General features: G+C 46.3%; 10 protein-coding genes across 10 annotated transcripts; 4 read left to right on the forward strand and 6 right to left on the reverse strand.

Moving 5' to 3' along the window:
* Nucleotides 1-610: 610 nt before the first annotated feature.
* On the forward strand, nucleotides 611-1,020 carry FMAN_06737 (uncharacterized protein; the record flags this gene model as incomplete). The annotated part of the gene is made up of 2 exons (XM_041826445.1): nucleotides 611-944; nucleotides 995-1,020. The coding sequence occupies 2 exons, from the start codon at nucleotides 611-613 to the stop codon at nucleotides 1,018-1,020; spliced, it is 360 nt and encodes a 119-aa protein (XP_041677507.1).
* Nucleotides 1,021-1,757: 737 nt separating this feature from the next.
* FMAN_06736 (uncharacterized protein) lies at nucleotides 1,758-2,348 on the reverse strand (the record flags this gene model as incomplete). Its single annotated transcript, XM_041826446.1, has 1 exon — nucleotides 1,758-2,348. One exon carries the CDS (start codon nucleotides 2,346-2,348, stop codon nucleotides 1,758-1,760), a length of 591 nt encoding a protein of 196 aa, XP_041677508.1.
* Nucleotides 2,349-3,184: 836 nt separating this feature from the next.
* On the reverse strand, nucleotides 3,185-3,875 carry FMAN_06735 (uncharacterized protein; the record flags this gene model as incomplete). Its single annotated transcript, XM_041826447.1, has 2 exons — nucleotides 3,185-3,768; nucleotides 3,833-3,875. The coding sequence occupies 2 exons, from the start codon at nucleotides 3,873-3,875 to the stop codon at nucleotides 3,185-3,187; spliced, it is 627 nt and encodes a 208-aa protein (XP_041677509.1).
* A 4,616-nt stretch (nucleotides 3,876-8,491) lies between these two features.
* FMAN_06734 (uncharacterized protein) lies at nucleotides 8,492-9,466 on the forward strand (the record flags this gene model as incomplete). Its single annotated transcript, XM_041826448.1, has 1 exon — nucleotides 8,492-9,466. One exon carries the CDS (start codon nucleotides 8,492-8,494, stop codon nucleotides 9,464-9,466), a length of 975 nt encoding a protein of 324 aa, XP_041677510.1.
* A 374-nt stretch (nucleotides 9,467-9,840) lies between these two features.
* On the reverse strand, nucleotides 9,841-11,537 carry FMAN_06733 (uncharacterized protein; the record flags this gene model as incomplete). Its single annotated transcript, XM_041826449.1, has 3 exons — nucleotides 9,841-10,954; nucleotides 11,041-11,230; nucleotides 11,279-11,537. 3 exons carry the CDS (start codon nucleotides 11,535-11,537, stop codon nucleotides 9,841-9,843), a joined length of 1,563 nt encoding a protein of 520 aa, XP_041677511.1.
* Nucleotides 11,538-12,878: 1,341 nt separating this feature from the next.
* Nucleotides 12,879-14,982, forward strand: FMAN_06732 (uncharacterized protein; the record flags this gene model as incomplete). Its single annotated transcript, XM_041826450.1, has 3 exons — nucleotides 12,879-13,844; nucleotides 13,908-14,736; nucleotides 14,792-14,982. 3 exons carry the CDS (start codon nucleotides 12,879-12,881, stop codon nucleotides 14,980-14,982), a joined length of 1,986 nt encoding a protein of 661 aa, XP_041677512.1.
* Nucleotides 14,983-15,056: 74 nt separating this feature from the next.
* FMAN_06731 (uncharacterized protein) lies at nucleotides 15,057-17,555 on the forward strand (the record flags this gene model as incomplete). The annotated part of the gene is made up of 1 exon (XM_041826451.1): nucleotides 15,057-17,555. One exon carries the CDS (start codon nucleotides 15,057-15,059, stop codon nucleotides 17,553-17,555), a length of 2,499 nt encoding a protein of 832 aa, XP_041677513.1.
* Nucleotides 17,556-17,979: 424 nt separating this feature from the next.
* Nucleotides 17,980-18,606, reverse strand: FMAN_06730 (uncharacterized protein; the record flags this gene model as incomplete). The annotated part of the gene is made up of 1 exon (XM_041826452.1): nucleotides 17,980-18,606. One exon carries the CDS (start codon nucleotides 18,604-18,606, stop codon nucleotides 17,980-17,982), a length of 627 nt encoding a protein of 208 aa, XP_041677514.1.
* Nucleotides 18,607-19,816: 1,210 nt separating this feature from the next.
* On the reverse strand, nucleotides 19,817-20,818 carry FMAN_06729 (uncharacterized protein; the record flags this gene model as incomplete). The annotated part of the gene is made up of 1 exon (XM_041826454.1): nucleotides 19,817-20,818. One exon carries the CDS (start codon nucleotides 20,816-20,818, stop codon nucleotides 19,817-19,819), a length of 1,002 nt encoding a protein of 333 aa, XP_041677515.1.
* An 817-nt stretch (nucleotides 20,819-21,635) lies between these two features.
* On the reverse strand, nucleotides 21,636-22,628 carry FMAN_06728 (uncharacterized protein; the record flags this gene model as incomplete). The annotated part of the gene is made up of 1 exon (XM_041826455.1): nucleotides 21,636-22,628. The coding sequence occupies one exon, from the start codon at nucleotides 22,626-22,628 to the stop codon at nucleotides 21,636-21,638; it is 993 nt and encodes a 330-aa protein (XP_041677516.1).
* Between the last annotated feature and the right edge of the window lie 355 nt (nucleotides 22,629-22,983).

A 22,983-nucleotide genomic window follows, 5' to 3' on the forward strand; every position in this document is an offset into this window, starting at 1 on the left:
CTTATATTTAAGGGATAAAGGTCTGAATTGGAAATTGACAAAAGAAGATGAAGATATCTTAAAACGGAAACGTGTTATGTATTGCAAGTCTCCAGATCAACTAGCAAGTAAGAGCTCGAGCTTTTGTGTCAAAATAGCCAATGTCGGCTGAACCAGTGGATTGCTTCCGCGGTTGTCGGCCCTCAAGGTTTGGCCAACAGCCACATATTATATTTGTGGCTTGCTCTCTAATATGAAAATGGCAATTCAAACTTGAAGTTATTCCTACTGCTAGTTGGCAATACACGAATAGTTGCTCTGATTCAACGCAACTCAAAATGCAACAAATCAGGACCCATAGAAATGTGCCTCGCAAGCGAAAAGGTAAATGTCTTGTGATACAATTCATGGGGATCGAGACCTCGTTAAGGTTTCTTTGTGCATTTCTCGCCATGCAGTAGCTCGGCGTAGTAGATTTGGAACATTAATTGTTGGACAAGCAAAGGCTACATACATCCAATTCGACTATATATAGGGACATACTGTTCCTGGTTTCATTCATTCATTCAACAACTCACTCTTACAAACATCACTCCTACTACATCATATTATCTCCATCAATACTCACAAAATGCCTGCCCGCGCCACCAACATCACCATTGTGAACAACACCAGCCAAGACTTCCATGGTGGCTCTGGCTCTCTCGTACACGGCATGTGGAACCGGGACGTTCCAGACACTATTCCCAAGGGACAGTCCGCCGATATGGGGGCTGAATCTGACGGCATCATGAGCGGCGATGAAGGCTGGGTTAATTACAAGTCTGCCGCCGGTGACATGAAGTTCCATTTCGATAATCCTTTTATTGGTGATAATTCGTACGACACCACTGGCCCCGATCATTTCAATATCTCCAAAAGTGGTGAAGATGGGAATGAGTGCCATGTCACCTGGACTATCACCGGTATGCGTCTCTTTTACCGATGGTGAACATTCGCTAACTAGCTATCACAGAGAAGGTCGGACATGGACATAAGTGAGCTCTCGAATCGAGGCGATGACACTGTTTATTGATGCAAAGGACTATCGTTTTGGGAATTCTTCTCCGCTCTTGTCAAATGCCCTCGTCAGATGGAATCTGGACCGGATACATAGGAGTCTTTAGAAGAGTCTATATCAAGCAGCTTAATTGAAAGTTACATACTCCACTTGCTGTCTACCTTCTCTTCTCTCCAATGATTTCTCTTGTTTGAGTAGAGGCATACTTTCTGAAGTATAATCTTGATTCGAGGCAGCTGATGCTTGCATCGCGCGTCTTCCCTCGTCATGAGCTGCAACAAGCTCGATATAGGATAACCAACTGTATGCTTTACGATTGTGGAGAGCTCGGTAGTCGAACATGACTACCTACCTATCATTTTTATCGGGAGTAACATCATTTTAGCCAATCTCTTCGAAGTACCCGCAGCCGGTATAACAAATTTGAACATCGAGCCTTTGCGGGTCTGCGATTTCATCAAGGCTTCGAGCATCAATAACTACCTCCATAGAACAAAGACTCTCCTGCCCTGAGAGCCCAGCTTCATGAGCAACTTACTTTATTTTATATTCTAGCTACGGAAAGGAAAGTGTCGAAATCCATTGACTAACTACCATAGAAACGAACTAATGAAAGATCCAGCGCCCAGGAAACTCTCCACCGATCCCAGCTATAACCCACAACGAAAGCAAAGTAAACAAACTATGATCCCGCAGCTTGACTAGCCCGACTGGCTTCCTAATCACAGTTCACTGTATGTGCTGGGAACTTGCTAGGCTGAGAAGTAAGGCGTAAATGACCTTTCCAAGTCCCGCCATGAGAAAGTACGCAACAGCCAGTGATAGCACCATGTTTGTGCTGCCAATCGGCACAGTTCTTCACCGCAGCAAGTATAGTCTTCGTCTCGGCCGTAGTCTTGCAATCGTGGCCGCTCGTAGTCGCCGGGTACGCATAACCCTCCACAACATGTCCGTTGCCATCCGTACCGATAGTCATAGAGCAACTATTGTGTTCAGCTTTGCTCTTGATGATATCGGCGATGAACTGGTAGATCCCAATGCCGGCATTGGCTGCAATGATGATTTGTCCCCCAGCACTGATGACACCAGCCCATGCCGTCACATCGATATGTCGGCGTTCTTGGAAGAGCGAGACATAGCTCGCATCGACGAGATCCATTGTGGCAGTCATGTTGGAGTCGGGGCCGTTCCACTCAGTGATTAGCGGACTGTAGCCCACGCGTTGGCCTTCTCGGTCATAAGTTGCAGAGCCAGGGACAGCAAGGCCAAATGCGAGGCAAGCAGACCAAGCTTTGCTTGGGTTGACCATACTCCAGATGATACGCGAATAACCACGGAAGCAACGTCTACAACTAGCACGAGAAATATGATATGATGATCTTTCAACATGATAATTAGTGAAAGAGGATGAGGGAAGGAAACTGGAGTGAATTGATCGAATGAGGGCAGAGCGCTCTTTTATGATCAGGAGCTTTGATAGCAGTTTGTCACCCTTTGCTGGGAGGTCTCGTGCACTCCTTTGTTGGGTTAGGAAATTATGGAATGTGAGAAGAATACTGAAGCCCGTCGGTGTTGGCTGTCTGTTGGTTGTTCTGGTTGTTGGTTGTTAGCTCAGGTATAAATAACAAGGGTTTCATGCGGGTTGCCGGATGGCACGGAACACAGCTAAGCAGCAAGTAAGTACTTCTTCAGATTGTGAGTATTTGCAGGCAATACCTTGCTAGCTATTTACCTCGTTCTATATAGGATAACTACTTGCGCTTTGTTAATAAAAAAGGCAAGCCGGTGCTTTCAAGCTTAAAATAAACCTAGCTATTAGTTTTAGCCGATGGGCCTCTCTTAGTAGTGAGTCTTGCTGGGCTGCATTTCACTTAATGGTAGGATCTTAGTTAATTATTGTCTCTTTACACGATTTTAAGTTTATTTCGGAAAGAAATTGCCGGTTTGTAAGGCAACTCTCTCGACGTAGCGCTTTGACCGGCAATGCGGCACAACCCGTTGGTGTCATGCGGGAAATAACATCCCTTCCACCAGCCAATTCAGAGCATTGCCGGTTTGAGTCAAAAAGGCCTCAGCAACATTTGGCCGTCATCTGTTGGCCTACTGCTTCAGCGGTATCAGCCGATTCCGTGGCAAAAGCGTCTCTTATTTATGTACCTGTTTCTTATATTCTAGCCAGTCGTCCTTTCTAGGAAAAGGTGTATTCTCAGGGACAGGTGCCTTCAGAAAAGCACACAATGGCTCCCAACCATCACCTACTGTATATTCTAAGAACTTCCTCTCCTTAGTTGCCAGTCTCACTTGCTTATTATGTCGCCGAAAAAGAGGCAGGCCATTCTTCTCAAAGTCATCATTCCAACAGAACTTGCTGTAAGTTCTAGCCATGACCGCCATGGGGGTTGTTTCGTCAATCACCCGATGATCAAGATAGTGCACAATAGTCTGCTTCATGCTCTTTTCCCACGAATCTTCGGACCGCACTGTCAAAATGACAGCAGCTTCAGGAAAGGCTGCGAGCAGTTCGTCGACGAATATGGCCGCGGGGTAGTCGGAGACGCCTTTGTAATTTGACAGGATGGTAAGAAGATTACTCGGAGGCTGTGGAGAACCATCTGTACTGAACTTTTCATGAATAAGGGCTGTCCAGAGATCCGCATGGTTATTTTTCCCCACTTCTCGCATGTGGTAGATCGGAGAGATGCCGAGTATTGCCAGTGCATCAGCGAGGGCTGTAACGGTATAGTTATTAAACAAGTAGTAGACAGAACAACAAGCGTTTGCATGGAGACTTACATTGTGTCCCCGTCCGAGGCAATCCAAGAACTAAAACTTGCATCCTTATAAGCTTAGATTTGTTCTGTTATAAAGCTTCGCAGATTTAGCAGCCATAGCTGTCTGGCGAATCTCGAAATTAGGGGCGCTCGCCTTCTTTAAGTAGCAGCGACGTCGTTGGCCCCATGACTTTACAAGTTTTGTTCCGACTTTTCCGTTAAACTCAAGGCTACTTAAGTGCGAGGCGATAAAGACAATATATAAATAAATCCCTCAAGTACTGCGATAAGTCATGAAAGTCGGTAGCGCCTGCAGAGATGCAAGCTAACCTATTTTTAGCAGTCGGTTATCAGGCTGACAGGTTGGAGGCCACTTGAAAACATGCAACGATGCTTACAATCGGATTGCGAGGCCACATCTGGCCAAAGACTATCTTCTAGACCCGATTGTGTGCCACGCTATCGCACCTCTGCTTGTGGCTTTCTACACACAGCTCTGCAGTCAGCGAACTCGCCTATGCACTGGGGCCACGTAGTCAAGTGTGCTTATACACTTAGTTTACATCAGGAACTTGCCATGAGTCATTATAATGAGGGGAAAGCTAATATTTGGATGAGCATGTGTCTCATGAATGTCGCCGTTTGCTTTATTCTAAGAAGACTGTCGGGCGTCGCCATTACGTTACCCAGCTTGATGCAGCAAACCTCGAGGAGATACCACTACCTGCTATCGTAAGCCCTCGATTCTGCGGAAAGAATATGAAGCTACGAAGGTTATCGAACAGAGTTTGCAGAAGATGCTATATGGTGATGCAAACCATGGCAGAAATGCAGAGACCCTCCCACTATGCCTGGATATCTGTAGAGGTCAAGCTAGAGACATTCCAGAGATGACAATCAAGACGGCCCTCTTGTCATCACCTTCAAGGCTTTCATCTATCGTCATAAAAAAGACTTTTCTTTTGCACTTCCTTCTCTTCTTTTATCCTTAGCAGCTTTATCGTCAGCATCGCCGCCTTTATTGTCTTCTTTCTTATTTCCTCTTCAGCAGCAATAAAATCTCCCAAAATTCAATAGTTAACATCTGGCCGGACATTTACATATGTAACGCTGGTGACGAGCATGGTTCCGAAAAGTCAAACCAAAGAACTGGGATTCTTCTTCTGTCGCTTTGTCGTCGGGACCTTATCTTCATCTTCATCTTCCCTTCCCTCATTTTCACTACTACTATCGTCGGGATTCTGTTAAGTTGCTTGGAATCAACTGAGCTTGGCCGTCTTGGTATCTACGCTGCCAGTATCGTGATCGCCTCAGTCTCACCCTCCAGCTTTCTATCTCCAGGCTTATTGCCTTCGGGCTCATCTTCCGATGGCTTGTTATTTGTCGCTTGGTTGGCTGTTATGTCAATACACGGCGTCCTAAAGTTCATGAGATCCCAGACCTTGAGAGCAAGTGGCGGAAGGTATCCTTGAGGATCAAGTTCCCAATCTTAGGCCTCTCAGACCATTTGCACGTGTCCGCCAAATGGGGTCATATGAATGCACTTGGGCGGTCCGTTGGGTCCAAAGAGCTTTCTCAAGGCGTCACCGGCCCAAGCAGGGCTATCCTTGAACAAGACGTCCACTTCAAGTCGCAGACCAGGCTTAAAGAGAAACTTCTTCTTCTTCTCATAGTAAGTGAGTTCCAGGATCTCCGCGGGGAGGCTCTTCAGGTTGGAGCAGTTAATGGGGGGGGACAATTTCCCCAAAGGCTTCCGTGTTTAGTTTGATCTTGTCTCTGGTAGGTTCGTCCTTATCGTCCTCCCCTTCATTATCTTTGCTATCTTTTGTCTGTGTGTATGGTTCGTCAAAAAGGGGGCCATCTTCCCGTTCGGTTGTTTGGTCTTATCCTCTTTATTTTTCTGTTCCTCGGGAATATCAACGGCATCCTTCTGAAGCTCTAATAAGGGTTCAGGTGTCATGTTGCATGTATAATAACCACGAACGCGGCTTAAGGAGGTCTACAATCAAGACGGATAGATTGGCTCACCTTTATACTTCTATAACTAGGCAACCAAGCACTTATCCACCAAATGCGATGCATGTCTCTAGATAAGACGAAGTCTTCCATTTTAGATCTCGCAAGCATTTTCTTTTCGTTTTTTTTTTTGTCCTTCTTCTCCTCGCCTTGAGGTTGGTTTGCTCAAACAGACTGGACGGGAAGGTCGGCGAAGCCATTTATGTCATCATCTGGAGAAGGAAGACATATATTGTGCATAACCGCGCCTCCTATTATTGTATCTCGCTGAAGAGGGGGAGTACCAGACCCGATGGTTTTAGTCCAACCTGCGTAGCTAGTACTAGCATCGGGCGGGGGGTTGGGCTTCTCATCAGTCTCCGAGTCGATCTCGGACATCCAAAGACCTTAACACCCAGGCGAAAATCAAGAGGTGTCGATGCTATGATGCGACTAATAGGAACATCAAGAGACGGCACATCGATTCGGTCTAGGTCTCTTCCAATAACATCCCTGGAAAGGACTAAATCCGGATCTGGGTTGGGTAGGATGAAGGCCTATTCTGGTGGAAGCTTGTAGCGTGATCATGATGCCATGATTAGAGTTGTAACTGTTTCAAGATAGTTGAGTAGCTTGGAAGGTTGATTGCGGCTGGCCGCCTGCAAAAGAATTGATACTCGCGCTCTCCATAGATACAGGCAATCAGTCCCATAGCTGGCTGAATCAGTTAGACTCAAATGTCGCAACGAATATCGATTAAGTATTGGATAGCACTCTATCGAAGCGCGCCCAAAATTTGCTTGTCAGCAGGCCTAATGGTAACAATCGTCGCTGGCAGTGATGTCAACCGGGCCAATTGAGACGACAAAAAGTCCACTGCTCCAGCAGAATTCTGGAAGAAAAAAATAGATCTGACAGCTTGCCGGTACATTCGACAATTTATGATATAGCTAGAGGGAAGAAATTCGGACGGAGTAATGTCCGAGATGGAGGATGGAGAAAAGATCGTCTTGAGGTCGTGGTAGGAAAACCTAAACGTCGTGTCGCTGCGGGTCGTGCATTGTTGGCATCCATCCGATTGTCCTCTCGCACTGATGAATTGATTGACTGCGTAAGCTTCCTGAATCTGGAAGTAAAAAACACTTTCTGTCATGTTCTACATATTCCTCATCAGACGATCGGATTCCTTGAAGTGATCGTGCATGTGTTTTACTGATATGCCAGGGTAAGCACGGCTGGGTTAACGGACAACGTTGAATTATGACCGTTCAAGTGATTATGCCAGCAATATAAATGCTCTTACCATGAACTATCTCTTTGGTAAATACTACTCTATTGATTTAATAAAAGAAAGGACACCGATGCATCTAAAAACAAATGTATAGCATGGCTACGATATTTAATGAAACGGGGTAAGTTTTGCTTCTCTAGGGTACTTGTCATCGCGATAAGGATAAGCTTGCATCACTACTCCGTAATTCTGGAGAAGCATGTCATTCCACCCGCCATCACGTCGCGATCGGCAGTCAACCCGAGCCTAATGCCACTGTAAATGGAGCTCTCCAAATCTCAATGATAAAGATAGAAATATTGCAGGCATTTTGACGGGAAAACAAGATGAAGCGAGTTCAAAATAGATGTCTCCGCCAAATATTGGATGATGATATAAATAGAAAGCTTGGCGTAGAAAAGGAGAATTCCTGCTTTGTCATTCCCAGCCTTAAAATAACAGTCGAGCCCCATCTCGGGGCCCAATTGATTAGCGGAAAATATCTTGCTCCGATTTTATCTATACGAGGTTTTTGCCCCGCGACCTGCAAAGTTCTGGGCCCAACTTCCCCCTGGTCCATTTACGAGGAAATGCAATAAGCTTTGCAAGTGAAAACTCTGTTGCATTGGAACTTTAGTATCGAGATGAGAGGCGTTAAAATACGCAGACATCAAATTTGCACTGAACAATGCAAGAGGGCAAGAAAAATATTACCAAACTGAGAAGTCTGCTGAAACTATCAGCGTTTCTAAAATTATCCGAACCCTGGCTGGAGCCAAAGTCCCAAGACTTGGGATGAGGAAAAAAAAGGGGGGGCGGGGAGGGAGGGAGGGAGGGGGACGGGCCAGTTAAGCCTCAATGCGCTATGTAACGGTCTCCCCGAAGCATAAAAACGCATGTCATCAAAGCGCTAAGCTGAACCCGGACGTCCCGACCGTCAGCAAAAACACGAGACAGGAATACGTGTACAGACACGAAGACAGTAAGGCAAAGGTTCTGTTGGGAGGAAATGTTGCTTCTGTAGAAACTATTTAAACACGCAGCCAGCCACAAAGTTTCTGTCTGCAGCTTTGGATCATGAGTTATTGGGGGAGGACTGCACAGAGAGGAAGCCATACCCGCTTTGGTCATCAATCTGACGTTAGCTACGGGGCGCTAGTACCTGATTGTGAGCAGGGATCAGCCCCGTAGAATTAGTAAAGCCCCGGCAGTTCTATGACAATGTCCATTACGAACTCTATACAAAAAGGACAGCAGCACTTCAAATCATACTGTCTTCACTGTCATTCTATCCTTTAACCCACGGGGACCTTGTATGACCTCTAACACCCCACTCTTTGTGTCATTATCTTCCCCAGACTTCAACAGCTAGACCATCTAATTACTCTGACACCTTTCCCCCGAAACACCGCCATAATGCCAGGCCGCACTTCCCCAACACCTAGTGTCATGACACAAGAAGCCTACCGAAAGCGAAAAGAGGAACAGAACAGCGAAGATGAAGAAGAGAATATCAACTACGATTCCGATGACGACAACAAGCCAAAGAAGCAAAATGATCAGCGAAAACGTCAAGAAGCTCACCTCGCTGGGTACCGACAACAAATGATGAAGACGACCGAAGGACCCCCTTCAATAGAACACTCTCGCATTCCCTCCATACAAGGTCCTTGGATGAACATTCCTGACGACGATAGCGACGATGATGTCCCATTGGCGATGTTGCAAGCTCGGAGCCAACGGGATCGCATGTCTCGCTTGGCGGGTGTTCGATCGAACCCCAATCTCCGAGCTTCCGCGCAACAACACATGATGAGACCCGGTTCGGCGCAGGGAAAGCCCGACAACGGCTCACATCTCCGCCTACCATCCTTTGCAACAAATCTTCCTCAAGATCCTTTCCAAGACCCGTTTCAAGATCCCTTCCAGACAAAGAAGCCCATGTTTACGGGCGGTTTGATCAGCGTTATTGCGAATGAGGAGCGCGCTAAAGCTTCGCGACGGGGGGCGCCAAGTGCTAGTTTTCAAGCACCACAGAACCCGTTTGCTTTGACGGGTGCATCACCATACATGCCTTCACCGTATGGCGCGCCAATGCCACATCAACTATCGAGGCCGCAAACGCCCTCTGGGCAAATACATCAGCAAATACCGCAGGGCATCCAGGACCAAATGCAGTTTATACAAACAATGACGTTTGGCGCGCAGCATCAGTCTAATAATTCATGGGGCAGTATTCCGCAACGACCGGGGACTAGTGGGAGCATGGCTCCAGCGGTGAAGCCTGCGCTGCCGGCTTATGGAGGCTATGCGCAGAGTATCCCGCCGGCGGAGAGGAGTAATGTCGGGTTGCCTAGTCGATACCGTGCGGTGTCGAAGCAGAAGGCGTAATGAAAGGGAATAGAATGATAGACTGGGGGAAGCGACATGATACCTGACGCTGAGAATAATGCGACTTCGAGACTGTACTACACATTTTATTTGTCTACTGGGCAGTTATTTGGCGTTCAAAATGCATGATTGAAACACACGGCCTGTATAATATAATTCTTCAATCCTGATCATAAACATTGGCATCAACTCTCTTAACCTGTGTCACATGCATTGAAACCATGGTGATTGTTTGCATCAGATATTTAGATAAAAGACAGTCTGGCGGCTTGGCGCACCCTCAAAAACACTCAACCTCGTGTTACTTTAGCAGAAGTTGGTCAGTCGCCATCCACATCCATTCAATTATCCGATTTTCCAATAATGACCTTCTCCTAATCGACTGGGGAAACAGTAAGCATGAGCCTTCGCCCCCGCGGGGCGATGTTGAACCGATCCTCCATCTCCATCTCCCAATCTTTCATTTCATCCGCAACTCTAAACCTTGAACCGGAGCGCATGACCTCGCTTACAGCCCAATAAAGCTCTTGCCACGCTAGATTCTGCCCGATACAATTTCTCTTACCAAGACTAAACGGTGTAAGAGCGGATTTCATCTCGGAAGTTTCGTTAAGCCATCGGTCAGGGATGAATTTCTCTGGCTCCGGGAAGACGGAGGCATCGTGGTGGTGGAGCCAATTCTGCATTCCGATGACTGTGCCAGATGGTAGAGTGTACTGACCGAGAGTCAAGGGCTCGGTGAGTAGTCGGGGGATGGTCGAGATGATTGTTGGATGAGCGCGGAAGGTTTCCTTGATGACTGCGTTGATGTACGCGTTGTTTCTGATGGCCACAATATCATCGCCAGGTATTGCCAGCACTTCTGCGCGCAATTGCTCCTGGATAGCGGCGTTCTCCGGCTTTGAGAGCTCGTACAGCAGATATGTCAATGTCGATGATGTTGTACCTGAGCCAGCAAACATGTAACCCATAGCTTCCTCAACAAGCTCCTCATGAGTAAGTTTGCGCCCCAGGTATCCATCAATTCCAGTAGCCAGCGGCGTAAGCAGATACTTCTCATCATCGGCACTTTTCTCAAGAAAATGATCCACCATCTCATAAGACTTCTCCCGCCAGTACTCATGTTTACGATATGAGTCGCCAATCACGCCGGGCAATTTGCTACCAATGCCAAATCTGGCTACGAGAGGAAGAGCGCCGTCAAATAACAGGGTGAGTGCGCTTCCATCCATTGCTTGGAGGAGCTTGAGAGCAGCTGCGCCATTGGTGTCGTTGGAAAAGTCTTTTGCGAAGCCAGCTTGGCAGATTACCTCGAGGCTGAAGAGACCGCACATGCTATAGGCATCGACAGGAGATGATGTACCGCTTTTGAGCCGTCGGGCAAGACGTTGGGCATTTCCTTTGATCAAGGGGTCTAGCAGCGCAACAGACTGCAGTGAGTATGGGGGACTACTCATCTTTCTTCGCGCAGCATGTTGTTGGACGTTTCTACCATGTCAAGTTAGACATCGGACCATGCAATACAAGCCAGGAGAGAAAAGAAGACGACGTGATGGATAGAAGAACGACCTTACATCATTTGGAAAATATTGTCTTTACCCACAAAGGTAGCAGCTTCGTAGAAGTCTGGGCTTTTGATCATTCCCTTGGTGTTTAGGTAGATGGTGCGCAAGTGTCGCCAGTCACTGATTGATACCTCATTCGGACCAACTCGTACCACAGGACCGTACTTCTTATGTAACTCCTCTAGCTTCTGTATTCGGACTGTTGTATCAGTATAAGCTTGAACAGGACGAAAGAAGATGCACATACGTAAACGCGACGGCCTTGTATGGTACTCAACCAAACTGTCGCTCCAGTGAGCTTGGTAGAGGATGGTCCGGGGACATGTCGAAGTGGACTGAAGAGTAAACGACCGATGATCTGCAACGCTGTTGATTAGACGCTGATATGAGCTGAAGATGCGGTGACTGACTTTGATTGACAGATAAAGTAGGCATAACGATAGTGAGAGCGCGGCGAGAAGGGCCACCCGAGAGAAGTCCGAAACGAGATGGGACAAGCGGTTCATGGTGACGGACTAGGAGACTTGGACTCAAAACGAGAAGCTTGGGAGCTTTAGTCAATTGTGTAACTAAGCTTTCAATATACAGAGGTCTCATTCGGGTGTTAAAACAACAGATACATCCATAATCCCCCCCGGGCGGCTCTCCGTTATAAACAATTCCCGGAAGCTCTTTGCGGGGTTGAAGACCGGCTATCTGGCCCCACATCGCTTGAATCGATCGGAATGTGGAGATGGGCCAATCGTGGAGACTCATATTTTCAATGGTGCTGACCTCTAGGAGCATGAAAACACCAGACCTTAATATAGGATGTCAAAATAAACTCTGGCAAAATGTATCCTAAGCTTAGCAAAGGTGCCTTAAATTTAGGTAGTAAGTATATGCGAAATTTATACAAATTTACCTAAGCTTTTTATCATTTAGGATTAAGATTCTAAGTTTTCTTTCCTCCCCTAGACTGAGCGTATTGCTCTTGAGTTTACTCCGCATTTTCCGAATGGGGATCATTATATCATCACACAGGCGATCTTTTTATCTGCAGTCTTTACCAGGATAGAAACTAACCTATATTTAGCTAGGGATATGGTCAGACAACGGTATAGACATCGGCCGTCTGCAACTGCCGATGTGACCCCGCATTCACGGCGTTCAATGAACACCGTCCTACCTGTCAAACAGGTAGGAAGTTGAGTAGCGAGCATCGCAACAGATGGTTTAAGTAGAGTAATGGTGTTGACAAGGACGGCTGTTTGTATTAAATGCTTCATTAAACATAGATGGATTCTCATTCTAGTGGAAGCACATTTACCATCATCAAGCAGTCGCTCTCACCTTAGCAATTATAGCTGTAACCTAGTATAATATAATTACCTACTTCTAGTAGATAGTACTTTATATAAATATCAGATTATATTATACTTTAAAATAAAGGTTATATAGTATATTTTATAACTATAAGATATTCTATAATACTTTATCTTAAATAGTAAGATAGATCTTAAATTACTTATTTTAATTATATAAATGTTTTAAAGAGAATCTATAGCTGTAAAGTCCAGGGGAGGTTCCGATGCATTTCAGGGGTTTGAAACAGGGGAGACTGCAATCATATTTATATGCAAGCCCTTCTCGAGATTGTGTCAATATTAAATCCTATGTCAAGCGGATTGCTGCAAATTTAGCAAATATGTAATTAGGCGCGTTGCAATCACTGTAAGCAGTCGGATTTCCTGTTGTGCATGAGGACATAAGGCTGAGCCCAACAGCAGTTGGGCAGAAACATGTCAATCATTCCAAAGATTCTAAATTTTTCCACTGATGTTTCGTCCGTTGCTTAAGCTTCTGAAATGAGTAGAAGAAAGATTCCCCTACAGGAGTTCACGGTTGGATGGGTTTGTGCGCTCCCAATCGAGCTCGCCGCGGCGCAGGAGATTCTAGATGAACGGTACCAGGACCTATCATACCAGGACGCCAATGACACCAACCTATATACGCTTGGTTGTATTAATAACCATAACGTTGTTATTGCATGTCTTCCGGCAGGTCAGTTAGGAACCAGTTCTGCTGCTGTCATCGCCGCCCGGATGAAGTCAACCTTCACAGCGATTAGGTTCGGCCTGATGGTGGGAATTGGAGGCGGTGTCCCAAGCGACCAAGCAGATATTCGGCTCGGGGATGTCGTCGTTAGTCAGCCAACGAAACGAAATGGAGGAGTCGTTCAGTATGATATGGGAAAGGTTAAACCGCGCATTTGTGAACGAACAGGCTCACTGAATTCGCCACCGGAAATCTTACTCAACGCACTGTCGAAATTAAAGACCATTGAACTGCGAGGGATGAGTAGTGTTGCATCCTGGCTATCCATACTGAACAGTTCACCAGTGTTCACGTCTGAGAACGCAGGACCCGACATATTATTTGAATCAACCTACGAGCACGTTGGCGGGGACAAATGTGAAAGATGTGATATTGACCGACAGATCCGGCGGCAAGCTTATGAAAGTAGAGGATGTACCGTTCATTACGGCACCATCGCCTCTGGCAATCAGGTTATGAGGGACGGTCTGTTAAGGGACCAAGTTAGCCGGGCGCTTGGTGGAGTACTTTGCTTCGAGATGGAAGCAGCAGGACTCATGAATAGTTTCCCCTGTCTTGTTATTCGAGGCATCTGTGACTATGCAGACTCTCATAAGAACAAGAGATGGCAGCCTTATGCGTCGGCGGCCGCAGCCTTGTGCGCGAAGGAGATCCTGTCAATTATCCCGCAAACCGAAGTGCGAGAAACACAAAGAGCCCAAGGAGTGTTCTTATCTGTACGACAATCTATTTCCCATTAAGTATCAGAATGAGGACTTACTGCTAATGTTCGGAACCAGGAATTCCTACGATCTATCATTGATGGTGTAGATCCACAGCCGTTTCTTGAAGTACTTTCAAACCAGGACCATGGCCAAGAAATACCTAAAATCACCATCGATTTTCAACAGCAGAGATTTCATTGGGTCTTCAAGAATATTGATTTCAAGCACTGGGTGCAATCCAGCCTTCCAAAGGGGCTTTGGCTCTCTGGGCCGCCCGAATGCGGTCTCTACGAAGTTTCATCACACATTGCGCAACCGGGAAATACCACTTGGACACCTCGCGGCGTTCTGCGATTTTTCTGCTCATTAAAGAAAGGTGACGAGACAAGTGCTAAACTTGTTCGAAGGCTCTTGTTTAAAATCATCTACAGGTCATCAACGCAGCAAGTATCCATTATGAAAGGGTTTCTTCATACCCTACGCGAGAGACTAGTGAAACGACGCGAAAGAGATGCCGAACGGCACGAAAGGGGTGAAGAACGGCGGGTGGCACCGAAGGTCATTTCCGAATGGCACCATAAATTAGACACTGTCTTTAAGGACGATGACCCCCCGCATGAAGTGATAAAGAAGATGCTTGAAGAAGCCTCGGCATTTGATCATTGGGTTGCTTTACAAGCAGCTCTGGATATTGAACAGGACTTAGAAATGCTGATCGTCATCGACGGACTGGACGATATTGAAGATCACAGAGATGAATTCAAGCATGGAGTTCGTGGCTTTGTTGATTATCTTCTAGGACGGACGACAAGAGCTAAGGTTTTACTCACGAGTCGACCACGAGCTGACTTGAAGGAACTCTTTGCCGGGTTACCGTGTATCGAATATGACAAAGAGAGAAAAGGTCAGTCTGTACCGACTTATACTTTAGTACATCAGACTGATTCTGACACGTAAAGATTGCCTTGCTAGTCTATACTTCGATAACTCCCGTTATGGTAGGATCTCAGAAGAACATGAAGGCTCCCTCAAGTGGATCTGGACACATACTCAGTGCCTGAAATGGTTGGCAGCAGACACCTCCCGGCTCTTATATCTCCAAGGAAAGCCTGGAAGTGGAAAGCAAAAATTTTACTGGAGCGGGAACTGAGTGTAAAACCTGCGATTCTGGCCACGTTCTTCTACAGTTGGAGAGAAGGAGAGGCCCAAAGAAGTCACTACAACATGCTTCGATCGATCCTCTACAGCATCCTGAGCCAACATGAGGCTTTCTTTTACCATCGCTTCCAAAGTGAATATCGTCGTAAATTGTCTGAAGGCGACGGTTGCGATGGATGTCCCGTATCTTGGGACTATTTGTCGTTGAAGAATCTCCTTTCATCTCTACGAGATTACGCAGAACAGGAACGGTTCTATCTCATCATCGATGCAGTCGACGAATCCGATGACAAGGACAGACGCGAGATTCTAGATTTACTCCTTAGCATTTGTTCGGAGACCAAATTCTGCTCTATAAAGGTGTTTATGGCAAGTCGACCAGTCGCAGCTCTCGAACGCCGAATTAGCGAATTTCACAGCTTCATTCGGCTACAGGACGAGACACAATCGGATATCTTCAACTTCGCCAGTGCATTTCTACAACGCGTGGATTTTCCACAGTTTGTTGATCAGGCAAGAAGATATATGGTTGAGAATGCCAACGGTGTATTCTTGTGGGTAAAGCTGGTAGGAGAGGAATTACTCGCCTACGATGAGCAAGGCTGTGCTGAGGAAGACATATTTGAGTTTTTGAGGAGTCTTCCTACCGAGCTGGACGAACTTTACCAACGAATGCTTGATAAAATGACTGCAAGAACAGAGAAAGAACAGAGAGATGGAGTCAAGATGTTTCGTTTCGTTTTGTTTGCTGGCCGTCCGCTTTCGGTTAGTGAGCTCCTCCATGCGCTTGGTATTCCGGATCGCCCTGGAACAGAATTCCTAGCCTCAGAAGAGCTGTTCCAAAGACGAATTCCGCATGAAAGACGAATCGTACATTGCGGTGGCAATTTCCTAGAAATTAGGCAGCACATCAGTACTTGGGCCTCCAGCTCTTCAGGAAAAGCTACAGTCCAGGCTATGCACCAAACGGTCCGCGAATTCTTTCTCCGTCCTAATGGGTATGTAGCTATGTCCAAGTTCAAAATGGTCGGAGACGATGCTCACGTTTCCATGGCTATTACCTGTATCCGATACCTCATGCTTTGCACTGCAAACATGGCAACAAGACCCTCGGATGTCAGGAAGTGGAATTTGCAAGATTTCGTAAGCTGTGTTCATCATCTTAACCAAAGGCCGCTGGCAAGCTATGCTCTGGTGCATCTCAAATATCACCTGGATCGTTGCCGGGGAGATGCCTATGTCGGGAGATTGAAGGCTCAGTTTATCGATGAATTGATTCACACTTCTGATGGGGCTACCTATTTGCTAGAAAGGTGGGCAAGATCACAGCTCAGGGAAACTTTACTCAGCGAGCAATCAAACTCTATTGCAGAGGCATTCAGAGATATGGCTCTGAATACAGCAGTCAACTATGGGTTTTCAGAAGCAACTGAGGTGTTGGCTCTGGCTGGAACTAATATTCAACTGAAAGACAAGAATGGACGCGCCTTATTATCATTGGCGGCAGCTTTAGGGCATAAAGCGGTGGTACATATGCTGCTAGAGTGCCAGGCAGACCCTGATACAACAGATAATGATGGAAGGACGCCGTTAAGCTGGGCTGCGAGGAACGGGCATGAGACAGTAGTGAGGATATTGCTTGAGAGAACTTCATATGTTGGCCTGGAGAAGGATGGCATGACACCACTATGTTGGGCGTCCATAAATGGGCACCAGCCTGTAGTGCGGCTACTGCTAGACCATGGGGCAGATCCTAATGTGGTGGATAACAATGGGTGGACCTCGCTTGGTAGGGCGACGAAGAATGGGCATGCAACTACCGTGGTATTACTACTTCAGAAAGGCGCAAATGTTGACATGAGGAACAAGGCCGGAAGGACAGCCTTGAACCTAGCAGCTAGAAGTGGGCATGAGGCTCTAGTGCGGTTGTTGCTAAGGTTTGGCGCGGATGCCAAAGCCGAAGACAAGGCAGGATTAACAGCGTTATACTGGGCTGCCCGAAATGGGCATAAGACTGTGGTGCAACTCTTACTAGAGCACGGGCAGCATGGGGTTATTGATGCCATGGATAAAAAAGGACGGACAGCTCTCGTATGGGCTGCGAGAAATAAGGATAAAGAGACAGTGCAACTTCTCTTACTGCACAAAGCATGTCTTGATATAATGGATAAAGGTGGGTCGACAGCGTTAATATGGGCGGTCAGAAAAAGGGACAAGGAAATAGTCCAGGCACTCTTGGGGCAGAAAGTAGATGTCGACACAAAGGACGACGAAGGATCTTCGGCGCTATTATGGGCAACTAGGAATGGGGATAAGGCCATGTTGCAGCTATTCTTGGACATTGGGGCAGACATTCATGCAAGGGGTCGGTACGGATGGACGGCGTTGCACTGGGCAGTCTTGGCTAGGCACAAAGCAATCGTTCAATTGCTGCTGGACTATAATGTGGATATCGATATTAGGGATCACGAGGGTTACACAGCACTATCATGGGCTACCAGACATGGGTATGAGGATATAGCAGGGTTATTGCTGGGGAGTAAGAATACTAAACCAGAGGAGTAAATATAGGCAAAAGCGTGGCATGTAAGGGATGAGAACTATCAGAACTTCATCTTGTGCAATAAAGGTAATGTAAATTGGTTTATATAGCTTTGAGATAGTGCTCTACGAAAGCATTAGCTCATATAGTGGTTCAAATTGGAACTGTGTAGCACATTTTACAACAGTGAGATATCCTGTAATTCTTTATCTCAAACAGCAACACAGATCATTAATCGCATGTTCTGGTCTTGTAAAGGCTTAGAAGAGAACCTATAGCTTTGTATCTTTGCCGCTGAGAGTTATGGCTGAGAACTTGATCCAGCCGAGAGAACCTAGTATCTTAATGTGCTTATAATGTTCAAAATGAACTTAATAGATTAAGAAGGTAATAAGCAAACTATATTCTACTTAGTAAGCTTTCGAGAACTAAATCCCTTGAATAAATCTATAGCGAGACTCCCCCAACTGACTCATCTTCCGAAATGATTTCCTCATCGTCATTACTCTGATGTGTAGTAACTGCCTGAGCTGGCGGTAACTGTGCATTTTCGAATTCATCACGCGAGGACGAAATGTTGTCGTAATCAGACTCTTCACCATCTGAGTCTAAACCTGAACAGCTCCTCGCCCTGAACTCATAGTAGCCAGTAGTTTCAGAACGCTCGAAATACCCGACTCGGGAGCGTGAACAATGGCGGTCGTGTATATGATCAACGTCGAGTTCCTCAGTACAGGAGTACTGGAAGACCAAAAGACAAATTCCACAGTTATCACAAGGGTCGTTACCGTAACCATCATCGAAGCAATGCCGGCAACGTGCGCACAAGCGCTGGCCTAGTTTCGACTCAAAAGTGAACTCCGCCGCTTCATGTGAGAACTCTGGCCAAGGGTCATCGTTCCAGTAAGGGCAGCGGTCCTCTCTACCACGCCAGAGCTCTTCGAATATTTCGCGACTGTAGCCATTTTTATAACTTGCTTTCCGTGGATAATCACGCCGGAACTTTGAGATGTCGTAACCACAAATGTCCAGAACAGTGTCCCATAGATCACCCATTAACGAGGACTGTGTCATGGAACAGGGCTTACACATGCTTCCATATGCACGGTATGAAGGTGCCACAACCCATCTATCGGCCGTGCAAGGATCAGCGCCCCTCGATATGAAATACGTCAACAGATCTCGCCGCTCCAGTACCCTTGACAATGATCTTTTCCTGCTCGAAAAGAACCCAAGAAGGCCAATTTTCCTTTGTTTGCCGTAACCGTGGCTGATTAGGAAATCCACAGTTTGCCGCTCCTGCTCTGGATTGAAATCTCCTGCTTGGGAATCCGCCCATCTTTGACAGAGGCTCCCCATCATATACCCGTCGTCCCTTGAATAGCGTGAAAATAGGAATGGGCTAGTAAGTATGGTGCGGTATAGCATATTTCTGTACTATCCATGCTAACAATTAGCTCGTTCTACATCGTGCAATGGCTCTCTCACCGTAATGTGGGCATCATAAGCAATGCAACGTAAGAACGTTATATCACCGTTCAATTCGAGAGTGGGATCAGCTCCAGCATATAAAAGAACGTCTGAACTGATATCATGGTCATGCATGTATGCTATTGTCAAAGGGTTTCTGTATTTACGGATCATTAGTTCGAGTTAGATGGAAAGATTTTGGAAAGAGAATACATTTGCCTGTCGGTATTTAGGTCTTTATTTTTACCAACCCCGTCAACATCTAAACCTTGCTGGATAAGAAACCTCAATATTGGAAGATTTGTGACTGCATGCTGAGATGGGGAGCAGGATAGTTAGCTTGATATAGAGTGCAAATAATAGATCTATGTGTAGTGATCACTTACATGCAGCAAAGACCACCCATCTTCATCATGGTCATGAAGGCTAGCTTTGTTCTCAACTATCAATCTCATAAGATCTTGAACCGATCCTTCTGATGCCACTCGGAAAACATGCGAGTTGTTAGGGAGAATCTGGCAAACTATTACTCGCGGCATTATGCTGGTGAATTTATCGAACAAAAGCTGGCCCCGGTTCACCGATAAGCTAATCATCCTTTTCTTGGTCTTTGACTTTACGGTTAGATTTCCAAGAAACCCCCATCCGCATGCTTCGTTGTCTTGAGCGTTTTGTGGCAAGGGCAAAAGTTGCCTCCGTCGTTTTGCTGTCGTGACTGTAAGGAAATTGTCCCCGATGTTCATTTCTCTGCGCTTTTTCTGTTGAAAGATCGCAAATTTTGGCTCTGTGGCCTCAAAAGAGTTCATAGTTTCTTTCAAGTTAGCCAATAATTTGTTGGAAGGTAGATAAGCTTACCGGTTTGATTGACTCTCAAAGACTGGGCGGAGAAAATCAGACTAGTGAATAGCTTCATCTCTTTTGAGACATCCGCACCTTTATTCTGATTTCCATTTGCCGTTTTTGTGGAGTGTACATCGTCACGAACAGACTGCAATAGCCGCTCCAGGTCGTCGAATATTTCTTGTGCATCATCAAACTCCATAACCGAAGGCTTCTTTTCAATTAACCGCATCAATCGAGCGATGGTATCATCCAAAGCGATCTGCTGCGAAATCGGTGAATCTTTGTCGTCTAGTTCTACAACCCTTGATGGAATGCCTGATGACCCAGTTTGAGTTTGAACAGATGGACAGGATAGTTGCAATACCGCCATATCTTGCTGGAGTTGTTGGAGAGAAACAAGCACCTCATTTAATTGTGTTGCTGTAGGTGATGTCTCCTGGAGACACTCAATGCGGTTAAGTATCTTTGTTGACTGTGTTGTTGTAGACGATGACTGCTGAAGGCGTTTAACATGTGCAAGTATATCCGTTGATTGTGTCGCGATGAGCGACGTCTGCTCGTCCTGAATAGTGCCCAAGTGGAGTGTGAGTAACTGGATTTGCCTCCCGACTATATGGCGGATCCGATCGAGCTCCTTCTCCTCAAAGCAAAGCTTCAGCTTTCGCCATAGTTGGCCTCTACGACCATCGGCTCCCGAGACATCGAATTGGCGAAGCTTGACCTCATATCCGACCAAATCATCTCTACATTTCTTGACCATTTGCTCAAGCTTATCGGTAGGTCTGGCTATTGATGAAACCACTTGCAATAATCTCTGAAGAATATTTTGGAGCTGGGATATCTCATCATTGATGGAGCCGAGGACTTCAGGACCGTCTTTGATTGCTGACAGGGCGCCGTAAATTGACTTGGTAGCGGAAAATGCGACAGTCACAAACGTGAGTATGCTGGCGGTAGCACCCACGGGCTCCATGGTCACTGATGCCGGCTGTTGACTATGCGAGGAAGGCAATCAAGAAGAGAGTTTTGATGGAGGACTCAGCAGAATACCCCGACCAAAAGTTCGGTGAGTGAGGGAAGATTGGCCAGAGTCCGGACCTCTTTGTTTTCTCCAATAACGCAGGCACAGCCTGATTTGTGACATTGAATGTACATTTCACCACAGCCCCAAGGGCTTGTTCACGGTGTGACTTGGCATCATTTCATTGGTACTTTCATAATGCGCAATGGCGCAGAACGTTTCTAGTGGTTCAGAATGGACTCAGCCAGCCACCAAGAAGTGATAGGCAGGCTTTTCAACCCCAGCATAGAGAAGTGTACTTAACCGAGAATCAAACAAAATTTCGCGTGTTGATCACCTCTCAACACTCTAACGCTTCTATGAAGCTTATAGTCCCACACAAGCCCAGCCACTTATCATTAGAATCGAGTCATATTACAGTCTTATGGCCCCGTCAGAGACGGCATTCAATATAGCAGAACTTCAACTGTTTGCCGCAGTCCATGAGTCATTCTCAGTTAACTTTCTTCAGCTTTCAAGACATAATAGCACGGGCTGGTGTATAAAGCAGGTAAACTAATAGGCTATGCCCTCTTACTGGCTGTATAGTACACTTAGGGCAAAGGTATTATGTATACTACCTGCCTAAGCTATAGGATTTAGCTATGGTCATTATCACGCATTTATCTAAACGCTTAAAAGAGAACCTACAGCAGTGACATAGGATACCAGTTAATAGCAATGCCCCTACAGTGCTTTGTATCTTCCGAAACAACCTTCTATAAGCTACCTATTTTCCCTCTTCAGCCATAACCATAGCATCCACGACTTTCTCTGCTGCCCGGACCTTATCCTTGAGAAATTGAATCTCATTGTTGAGACCCTCCATCTGATCATGTCTCTCTACCTCAAGTTCACCAAGCTCCTTTACATATCGGGCAACCTCCTCCTTGCTAGCCTTCAGCTGGGCTTTGAGGTACTTGATGTGGGTTTCCTGGCCGCGGTTCTGCTTCGACAGCTTGTCGTTTGTAGTCACGTATAAGCCGTTATTATGTTTCAGGACTTCATTCTCTGTAGCCAGGTGCTGGTTCTGCTCAGTCAACTCTTTGACTTGGTTCTTATCGCTGGAATCCTCCCGAAACCACGCAGTGTAATAGCCGATAGAATAGATAGAAAAGGTAAAAAACCACACAATATACTGCCAAGTCCTGCCTGCGCAATTCTTTTGCTGAGTCGAGCCAGGAAGGGAATTGCGAGAGGCTTCAAGGGCCTCTTCAGACCACTTGAAAAGTTGTTCACCGGCCAGCAAGAGGCGCTTCTTTGGAAAATTGATGATCGTGATAAGGCTGAGCACGAAACCGGCATGGGGAAAAGCAGGTCTGGAAAAGAGTCGGATCCCTTCTTGGATCTTCAAAAGGCGTTCGAACTGGGGTTCCAGGCGAGCCGCAATGTCGATAAGCTTGCCAATTAAGGCCTCAGTTCCAGGGTTTTCAATTTCAAGGGGGTCGGTGCTCTCAGGTTCAGGAGAAGTAGATGCTGGCGAAGGGCGAGGAACACGAGAAAGAGTCGAATCAGGCAAGGGATGGCAGAGGTCAATACCCTCAATAGGGCACTTGTCGGCACCAGCGAAGAGGTTGGGGCATCCATTGGCAGAGAAGAGGCCAATTGACTGAGCAGGGCGAGTTGACTGAAGAGGGCAAGTGTTGGGAGGCTGGTAACCCGCCTCGACGGCAAATATGCCCAGGAGAACCGCAAAGAGAACATTGAGTGTAGATAGCTTCATTTTGAAGCGACGCACAGGCGGAAGTGGGAATAGTAAGGTGAATATAGTATCTGTAGATATAGACGAGTCGATATGTAGATATAGTCGAAAACGGCAGCGAAAACGGCAGTGAAAGGCGATATAAACTGGCGTTGAAGTGATGTGGAAGATGTAAAGATCACAGGTGAAGTTTTTTCTCAAAGCTAAGCAAATATTCCTGACTCAGGGGCAGGGGTTTCATGAAGTTATAGTGTTAGGTATTTCTGGTAGCACTTACATGGCACTGGTATGGCACTGGCGTGGCACCGGCGTGGCATAGGTTATATTATAAATAGAAGAGAGCAAGTTATAAATTATCTGTATTAGGGAGATCAAT

Source organism: Fusarium mangiferae (assembly GCF_900044065.1).
Source record: "Fusarium mangiferae strain MRC7560 genome assembly, contig: FMAN_scaffold002, whole genome shotgun sequence".
Classification (NCBI taxonomy): Eukaryota; Fungi; Ascomycota; class Sordariomycetes; order Hypocreales; family Nectriaceae; genus Fusarium; species Fusarium mangiferae.